Below are 10,378 nucleotides of genomic sequence, written 5' to 3'. Positions count from 1 at the left end.
TAGAATTGTGGTACGAAAAGGAACCAAGTAATAATGTAGCCCAATATCCCCATGTTAGATACACACACACACACACACACACACACACACACACACACTCCTGAGGATCAAGGAGATGGAACAATTTGCCCACGATTAAAAAGCCAGCTCTCTTGACTCCCTAGGCCAGCTGTCATTCCTCTAGCACCCACTGACTCCCTTTCACAGAAATCAAAAGGACTATTTATTCCTCCTTTCTTCCCCGTAACTGTTATGCCTGTTTCCTTTCCAATCATTTGCAAGAGAGAACAATGCATCTTCCCTTGAAAAGACTCTGATTAGGATGACCCTCAAATAGTGTGCTTTTGGTAACATCTATTATCATCTGAAAGGCAATAAAAGGATCCCAGATCCCCAGAATTGGGATCTCTAAAGAAGGTCACTTCCCTTTTATCTTACAACCAAATGTGTATAGTGGTCTCTAAGATAGTTTCCTAAATTAGTTATAAATACATCCTGAAAGCATATTCATCAGTATAAATTTTTTACAAATGGTTCTAAAGCACTTTGACTAGTTTCAACTGGAAAAATGTTATGAATTCACAACTGTACTGGATGTCCTGAATTCATGAATTCTCTTGTAAGAGAAGTGTTCCATACAGAAGTACCACCATACAAGTCTTGAGGACTTAAAAGCTTCCTTCTCAGTGTGGGATCAAGATCCAGATACTGTAAAATAAATGCATCTTGTAGGGGGAAAGAAACAATGAGTTTAGTATGATAACCTAATAATATTTGGTTTGAAAGCTCATGTCTGTCACTTCTTGACCTTCTCATCCAAAAAAAAAAAAGAAAGAAAGAAAGAAAGAAAAAGAAAAAAAAAAGCCATGTGAAATAAAGATAAGCCCCAAATGACTACATTTCCTGGATTCTCAGAACTATCAATATAATGTGTTTTGTCAATCAAATTTAATATAACTTCCAGATTTAAAAGGAGGTATTATAGAAACAATGAAATACAGTACATTTCCCTTCCAAACATAGCCAAATCATTGTCATTGCTATTATAGAAAGTTCAATAAACATCCCTTATATACTAAACAGCCCTTAAATTATTTTGAGATATAATCTGACCTAGTTGGCTATATTGTAAGATACATGGTCTGTTGTTCACAGAGTCAACTTTCTATACTATAACATGCCTGAATCTATCAGCAATAGACTCTCTTGTATCTGCACATCAACTTCTTGTAAGGACTGCAGAGTTAAAGCAATTACCCATAATTTTTACAATATCCTAATAAAGTAGATGTATGTTTGTGCATTCTAAATCTCTTTTTCTCCCAGAGGACGATTAAACAATTTAGACATAACATCAGGCATTTGTATGGAACTCAACATTTCAGAGTTTTCGCATGTTCTCATTTGTCTTGCATAACTCTGTAATGTAACATGCTTCATTTGCCCTCTTTTTTACCAATCATGAAATTTGGGTGCAGAGATGTTAAGTGACTTTTCCAAATGAATTATAGCCTGTCCAAATAGCCTTACCCCTAGTCTAATGCTTGTTACATTTTTGCCCCAAATCTAAAATGTATTAAAACATCTTTGAAATCTTATTGTAAGATGGCATTTTCTTGTTTTATCATTCTCTATTGCCTTCTATTGATCTTTGTTCTTCACATTCAAAGGCCCTGCTTGCTGTTTTCATTCTCTAAAAGGTGTTCTAGAAAAGTATTTCCCTACAAGTGGTGGGGAAAGGGTGGAGAGGGGGTGCAGTTTTACTTTTAACCCTAATGTTGAATTTACTTTGAATTTCAAATACCATTAAAGGAGAGGTAGGATTTATGTAATTATGAAATGATGGCCCGGATTTTAAAAAGCTTGAGAAAGGCTATTCTAGGTCAGTTTGTTTGTTTGTTTGTTTTTAGCTCACAGTTACCAGAGTTCACTATGTGCCAAAATAGTGTATGCAGTGTTGTTTGATTTGTTTTGTTCCCCTGCCCCCAACCAGAGCTCAAGACAACATTTTATATAGAACAGAAGTTAAATAAACATTGTAGAATAAGGCCTCTATGCATTCTGAGTTTTCTAACCTATACCTCATGATTTCATAGTGTAAGGCTGATCACTAGTTGTTATCTCACATTCTAGAATGCTTTGTCATGACTTAAATGCAGTTATATGTGTCATAAATTCCTTTAATAAAGATGATAATGATGGTGATGTTGAAACCAAATGTTTGACACAATTCTTCCTTATATCCATTTTAGCAAATATAATGTTAAAATCTGAGGTTAATCCCCAAATTCTGTTCTTATATAACTGCACACAAAAAATAAACTTAATAAATCTAGCATTTATGTTTCACATTTAATAGAAAATTTTTAAGCCATAATCACTGTAGCTGCTTGGCATCTTACTTCTTCAAGAATTCTTTCAGTGCATGCATTAACTTTGGTTAAATTATTCTGGAGTTAAAAGGCAGAAGAATATATAAAATAGTATGATTTCAGAAGCATCATTGTAACAGACCAATTTCAAAAGATTCAGTTGCTAAATTTTACTTCATAATTCCTTTGTCAATCAGTTATTTAGATTTTAAAAGAGGAGAGAATCCTGTGATGTTATCTGCATGGTCATTAGTCTCACACAATGAAAAGAAAACATTAAAATAAGACTAAAGAAATCATTCTTCCAATGATTGTCATTGAACTGTTACATTAATAAACATTCACAGTATGAAGTCTCTTTCAATCTCCAGCATATAAAGTAGTGCAAAAAAAAAAAATCCAGTCCTGTTACCTGCAAACAAAACTTATTACATATTCTCCAATTTCACTTATTCTATAATGTTAGACGTTTGCTGTTAAATCTTCCCAAAATTAATAACAAAATATAATCAATTTCTAAAGGCCCTTGCAGCCTTTTTAAAAGTTAATTTCCAGTTAAAAATAAATTTTAATTAAATCCAAGATAAAATTGTGACCTATATTCTATTAAATAATTTACTTTCTTTTTTCTCTACACAGTATTTCTTACAATTTTTAAAAAACAACTACAGAATCCAAAGACATATGATATGCTGTTAAAGCACTGATAAATGACTGCTCAGATTCATTAGTTCTTACATAGTAAATACTTCAAAATGCCAACTTTTCCCATCACTGCACAATTACTAACATTGACAATTTACTTCACACACACACACATACGCACACACACGCACACACTCTCTCTCCATCTTTACTGTTAACATATTTTCCAGTTAATGTGCAAAATTCTTGCATTCTAATAAAAATATAAAGATAGATTTGCTCCTATTCCTCCCTCTTCTCCAAGATGTATCATTTATTTGATATGTAATACAAGTTTAGTAACAATTATGCCATGTATAACCATTAAATAGTGTACTACTGTATGCATTGGATCATTTGCATACTTCATTTTCATAACTGCACTCTCTCTGCATAAATATATTTGGAGATGCTGAGGGGGGAGCAGTGGCAGGTGGAGAAAGATTCACACATCAGTCTCCACAGCCTTTGCATTAGAACAGTTGTTTTTATCTGTCTCACTGTCATCCCCCTTTCCCTGACACTTCTCCTCCTTTGCACACAGAGATTCCTTAACTCCTTCTTCCATCTCTAGATACTCTGACTTGTCCCCCAGGGAAGAAGAAGTAGAGCTCCGAAATTTCTTGAGCAAATTAGAGGGGAGGTATGGGCAACTGACTGCATTCTGCGTTAGCTGTGTCTGTTCCTCATTTTCAGTCTCTCTGTGGTAGAAATAGTTAAAGTTAGAGACAATCACTGGCACTGGCAAAGCAATGGTTAAGACACCCGCAATGGCACACAGGGACCCGACAATCTTGCCCCCCACAGTGATGGGCTTCATGTCCCCATAGCCCACAGTTGTCATGGTCACCACAGCCCACCAAAATGCATCTGGGATGCTTTGGAAATGGGTAGTAGGTTCATCCGCCTCTGCAAAATACACAGCACTAGAAAAGAGGATGACCCCAATGAAGAGGAAGAAGATCAGAAGGCCCAGTTCCCGCATGCTGGCTCTGAGGGTGTGGCCCAGGATCTGCAGGCCTTTGGAGTGCCTGGAGAGTTTGAAGATCCGGAATACTCGGACCAGACGAATGATTCTGAGGATGGCAAAGGACATGGCCTGCTGCTGCTGACCATTGCCACCCCCCTGTTGCTGGGCCAGGTCAGTGCCCAGTGTGATGAAGTAAGGCAAAATGGAGACAATGTCAATGATGTTCATGATGTTTTTGAAGAAGAGTGCTTGGCTGGGACAAGCAAAGCAGCGAACCACAAACTCAAAGGAAAACCATACAATACAGACTGTTTCCACGATGAAGAAGGGGTCATTGAATATTGTGTGCCCTGAGTTCTCCAGGTGGGGTGCTGAAGTGTCATTCAACAACCCACCATGCCCGCCAGCACTCAGTGCCATGACGAGATCCCTGTCGTCCCTAAACTCAGGCAAGGTTTCCAGGCAAAAGATGACAATGGAAATTAAGATGACCAGGACGGACACAATGGCTATGCCCCTTGCAGGACTGGAGCTCTCTGGATATTCAAAGAGGAGCCAAATCTGCTTTTTAAATTCATTCTCGGGGAGGGCCCTGTCCTCCTCTTCTCTCACAAAGCCCTCGTCCTCCCGAAACTTCAACAGGGCCTCCTCCCCCAGCTGATAGAACTTCACCTCCTCAGTGAAGATATCAAAGGGGACATTGACTGGCCTCTTCAGGCGGCCTCCTGATTGATAATAATACAAGATGGCATCAAAGCTGGGGCGGTTCCTGTCAAAAAAATACTCATTGCGCAAAGGGTCAAAGTACTGAGTCCTCTTTTCAGGGTCTCCCAACAAAGTCTCTGGAAACTGGGCCAGAGTTTTCATTTGGGTCTCAAAGCGTAGGCCTGACACATTTATCACCACACGTTCACAACAGTCACTGTAGCGGACTGAACTGTAGCCGCCACCGCCCTCATCCTGAGGCAGCAGATCTGTGTAGGAACACTCATCACCATGGTCATCTTCACTATAGTAAAATCTTCCCTCCTCTTCCTCCTCTTCCTCCTCCTCCTCATCTTCCTCCTCCTCACTCAGCTCCCTCAGGATCTTCTCCTCAGAGCCACTGGGCATCAGGTCAGAGCAATGAGGGAAGCTGCTCTGCCGGTGGTGGGCTTTCTTCTTCTCAGACCGCTGTCGCCTCCTCCTCCGACTACCCCGGCTGCTCTGAGGGTCATGGGAGGTACAGGCTCCACGTGACTGGTGGTGGTGGTGGGAGCCCCCACCAGAACCCCCGCTACCTTCGACAGCAGCTGTGGCCGCTGCAACAGCAGCTGCTGCAGCTGCCCTGGAGTGAGCAAGCCTCTCCCGCTCCCGGGCCCGGGCCTGGGCAGCATAACCATAAGGCATGTGACTGTTGCACCCTGAGCTCTCCGCACTCACCATTGCAACCTCCATGGTGGTGGTTTTCGGAAATGGCTGGTTCCAGTTGTAGAAGAAGAAGAAAGAAAAATAGGGCAGCTTCTTTCCTCACCAAATTAAGGTAAGTTTGGAACCCTTAAGCAGATTGCTTGGAAGACTAAGGATATTTTCAGTCCAACTTTGCATTTTCTGTTTTTAAATCAGCACGCCCCATGCTCTCTCTTCTCAGGGATTCAACATTGCTCTCCAGAGCTTGGCTGGTCGGGATAAATAGCCTGGCACTCTCAAGACTAAGAAGTCCGAAAATGCTGGAGTCTCTCAGACACCTATGTTTTGGGGGTAGATGTTGAAATTTGGAAATATGTCTGGGATGTGGTTAGTGATGATGCTGCAAGATTCAAAGGCAGCAAGTGTCTGACAGCCAGAAGTTGTGCCTAGAAAATGAAATATATTTTTCTGCCATGGAAATTGGCCAATGCTCAGTCCATTAAATGTAAATAAAATGCAAATAAGCCTTTACTGTTAGCACTTGCCTTCTAGTGATGGCTCGAACCATGTTAAGATGTGGTTTGAAGTATGTCCAGCCATTTCTACTCAAAGTCTATCAGGATGATCCTCCAGGCTCTCCTTTTAAGTTCATCAAAAGCTTCCTGTACCCAGGTACAATGCCAAACCATAGATAGAGGCAAAGACCCTGGGAGGTAGAGAAGGTGCTAGATGAGGTGTCAGCAGAAGCAAAACCAGCTCTGAGGTCTCCATAGAAATCAAGGAAATGCAGAGCATTCTTCAGCCAAAATCATGCAGAAGAAGCACTTCACCTGAAAAAGGATTGGAAAGAAGCATAGGAGAAAAATAAAAAGGTAACAAATCATAAAGAGCAAACTGAGCATTTCTCTTCACATACACATCCTTCTCTTTTCTTCAAGAAAGTCATATAACACACCAAGCACCAATATTTTCAAGAGTATGGGGCAGGCTACTCTCACTCACTAAACATCATTCTTTCCCTCTTCAGTTATTATTTCAGCTCAGTTTATTTTTATAGTAACTCAATTATTTTTCCTCTCTCCACTCATGGCCCACATGGCTCTTGCTTCTATCTTCCCCTTCACCAATGCTAGGTCTGAATTCTCACTGTCACTCTCTTCATTCCACAAAAATAATGCCGTGACTTTACAGCTGCTTCCATCATTCATCTATTTCAAGGCAATTTTTAAAATTTCCACTCATAAAGTGTTTCTGAATTAAGTGCCCTTCTACTCCTCTCTATCTTGACTCAGGATTGGGGAAGTCAGAAAAAAAAATAATAATATTCTTATTCTTTGTGCAGACAGCACCACTTGAATGCACTTCAGTCACCTCATCTATAAAGTACAAATAATAACACAACCTCCCCCATTCCATGTTTGTAAGGATTAAATGAGATAATGGATGTTGATAGAATATCACAGTGCCTTTTACCTAATGAATGGCAATAAACACTGGCAGTTATGAATAACATGACAGCAACCTACGTTTTTACTGTCTATCTACACAGCCCCAAGTGTTTGTGTCCTTAGGCCACAAACTAAAGTAGGGGAAGATGGGACGTGAGGACATACAGGACATCCTGAGACTCACCAATGGCCCTTGTTAAGTTGGCACTGCCTGACTCCCTGCAGCATGTCCCCATTGTTTTTCTGTTCCCTTGAATCCTGAACACTCCTTACCAGCCACAGACTAGGAACTAATGCCAATTTCCACATCTCTAATAACCATCTCTCCTTGGCAGTCACTCCATGTTCACCTCAATGGTTCCTCCTCCACTCTGCTCAAGGGACTATCTCCTTATTTTTTTAAATGTCAGTTTGTGTGGACTTCATTCTTAGCCTATTGTATTTACCCCCACTTCAATAAAGTCCACATCCCTAACAGCCCCCCTCCTCTCTCTTCTCTCTCTCTGCCCACTTTTATTTACAATCTCACACTTCCGAATTGCATGTCCCTTGCAGCTCCGATCTGCTCCCTCTGTCACCTGTTATTCCTGGCCCTTCTTCTTTCTTAGTTTGCTCTCCCAAGATCCAGGTAATTCATCTCCTCAGCCAGGTCCTGTAAAAGCCCCCATCCAAATCTCCTGTCTCCTCTTGATTTTTCCATGTACTCTGTTCAACAGGACTTCCAAGAATGCAGGGAGTAACCCAGAGAACTGGAGAGAATGATGATAGTCAGAATTCAGGGCATCTACCAGCTTCTATTACTGGAAGCACTTGGAAAGCATAAGAGAAATGGCTTTCTGAAGCCATTAACAGGATTCAGCTCTTGACCACCTGCTGCTCCTTGCTGATCCTGTCAGCCTAAAAGCCTAAACACACTGAATTTTATGAAGTGACAAGCATGGAAGTGGCAAACAGAGGTCTTCCCAATCATACACCCCTTCCCAATCATACACATTTTCCTAGGGCAAGAAGGGCATTTGATTGCAACACAAACTCCAGAAAATACACCACAGAGGGCATCTCACATGCCATCTCCCTTCCTTTGCCTGACTCCTAACATCATCTCATACTCTGAAATGTTTACCCTCAAGGAGTTTCCAAATCCCTACTTACAAAACCATCCTGGGGTGACATTCACAGTGGAGTGTCAGGCCAACATCCTTTCAAGACTGGTACAGATCAAATAGCCTGAGAGTTTGCTCAGTTTCTTCCCCAACTCCCCTAAAACAATTATAATTTCAGTGAAGCCCCAGTGTAACCCAAGTTCCTGTATAGTTGAATACTACACACACCTGCCTTCCCACCCAACTGACTCCCAGAAGGTCATGAATTAGCAAGTCTTCTAATTCACCATCAGCTCTTCGGGAGTTCTAGAACTGCCCTCTTTCTGCTCTACACCAAATAATTTCACATTTATTTATTTATTTGGGATTATTTGTTTTTGTTTATCTAACTCCCTCCTCCACCCTACAAGTAGCAAACTGCCTTCCTTTTAATCATCTACTAGTTACTGCACTATCCCTGATCTAGAAAGAAAGGGAGAGAGAAAGAAAAGAAGAGAAAAGAAAAATCATTCCTCCCAGCAAATCAGACTGGTTTAAAATCTCTCTTCTTTCTCAAGGTACTCTTGTTAGGAGAATCTATTCAAGCCAACTCCCAGGAGCCTTTATGAGCGAGATCTTTGCAGAGGAATTTGTCTTCTTCTTTAACATCATTAAACTAATAGGATTTTGCAGACTACCTATTCCCCAATCCCGGCGCCCCCAAACAACAGCCAAGCATCCCGCCCCTCCTCCTCTCACCCCTCCAACAAGGCTGTTCGTCTCTCAGTGCTAATTCCTGCAACTGTGTCACTGTCTGGGTGGTACCTGAACCTTAGAGAGAGGGAGAGAGAAAGAGAGAGAAACTGAGAGAGGGAATCAGAAAAGCCAACACCGTGAGAAATATACACTTCAACGCACGCCATTTATGCAGCCCCTATGTATGTTGCTCAAATGCTCGGAAAATGCACGCAAATCCAAACGTTGGAAGAGGCAGCAATTCAGACCCGTTCACCGGCTGTTCCCAAAAGAAGGGAACCGGTGCGGCTGGGAGGAGGCGAAACGATGCTAAATCTTAACCCCCCTCTCGTTAGGAAACGACATCTTTAATCGCGCCCTCGCCTCCAGACCTCGGTTCCCGCTCCAGCACGTTAAGCAGGGCGCACTCACCGCATCCCTGGGGTTGGGAAAATAACAACTGTTGGCCCCCCGGAGCGCCGCGCAGCATCCGCACCTCCCTTCTCCCACCTCTTGGTTTATTTTTAACCGCCTTCCATTCATGCCCTTCTGTCACATTCCCGATATTATTTATCCCTCAAATGTCCACTGTTTCTTAACAGCCAAAAGAAGAGGGTGGAGGAAAAAAAAAAAAAAGGTATACTTACCGTTCCCCGGCGGGGCGAAAAATAAAAATAAAGAAAATCCACCGGCTGGCTTGTTTTTCCCCCTCAAGCTGCAACAGCTGGAGGAGGGGAAGAATGATCTTGGGGGGGGGGGGGTGGTAAAAGGAATCACTCGGGTTTGGCAGGTGGAGGCTCCAAATATCCACGGAACAAGTTCTGTTGCCTGGCCCGGGAGGTGCACAGAGTCCTCGCGGCTGGAGTCTGGGTGTGGGGGTTGGGGCTGCCCCAGAGAAGACCCCAAGACTCCTGGTTCCTCTGGAGTTCAGCACAGGAGGGATTGCCTGGGAAAGGAAGTCAAGGTTCCCCCGAAAAGAAACAAAATCCTAGACAGCAGCGATCACTTGTTAAGCCCGAAATCCTCCTCCAACATCCATCCCTCTCTCGCTCTCGCTGGCTGCGGGAGCAGCACACGCCTCCCCTGGCCGCGAACGCGCGCTGGGCGGGGGCGGGGCCAGGGCCGAACCGAGGGTGTGGCGTTCGCGACGGTCGCCAGGGGCGCCTCCCGGCGCGGCGGGGCCGGCGCAGTCACGACGCCGCGACTCCCCGCACCCCGGCTGGGCCCCCCGACTCCCGGGATCTGGGATCGATTCCAGGAATCTTTGGCTGTGGTCCCCAGAGGCGAGGAGCAAATCCTGGAGAAGTGTCCCCGTTGGGGCCGGAATAGGGGTTTCGACGGCAGCGCGGGAGTCCCCAGAGGGCTTGGGAGCGGGGAGCTCCAATGGGAGGTGCAGTCCCGAAAATGGGGTCCTTTGGGACATCTTCTCCTCTCCCTAACTTGCTTTCGCTATATCTCCCCTCGAGCCCGGTCTTCTTCTCCCCACCCCACCCCCTCCCAAAGCGGGTTTGTTGGGTTGGGAGCCGGATGCATCTCCGGCGAGGCCACGGGCGGGGAGCCCTCCTGTGCCTGCCAGCGCGCCCAGATCCCTCAGTCTCCGCCTCCCTTGCACACAGGAGTTGGGCGGCTTCAGCGCCGGGGTTGGGCCTCCGGGGAGCGGAGGAGACCGACTTTCAACCTGTATTCAACCCCGGGCAG

The 10,378-nt window shown here is 43.7% G+C and overlaps 1 protein-coding gene across 1 annotated transcript; it reads right to left on the bottom strand.

Annotated features, from left to right (window-relative positions):
- Nucleotides 1–2,654: 2,654 nt before the first annotated feature.
- KCNA4 (potassium voltage-gated channel subfamily A member 4) lies at nucleotides 2,655–9,742 on the bottom strand. The gene is given in 2 exon segments (NM_001131411.1): nucleotides 2,655–6,245; nucleotides 9,328–9,742. A coding segment is annotated over 1 exon segment (1,962 nt). The 5' UTR covers nucleotides 5,464–6,245; nucleotides 9,328–9,742; the 3' UTR covers nucleotides 2,655–3,501.
- Between the last annotated feature and the right edge of the window lie 636 nt (nucleotides 9,743–10,378).

The sequence above is a fragment of the Pongo abelii genome, chromosome 9 (genome assembly GCF_028885655.2).
Source record: "Pongo abelii isolate AG06213 chromosome 9, NHGRI_mPonAbe1-v2.0_pri, whole genome shotgun sequence".
In the NCBI taxonomy this organism is placed as follows: domain Eukaryota; kingdom Metazoa; phylum Chordata; class Mammalia; order Primates; family Hominidae; genus Pongo; species Pongo abelii.
This window is presented reverse-complemented; position numbering and strand designations above follow the sequence as displayed.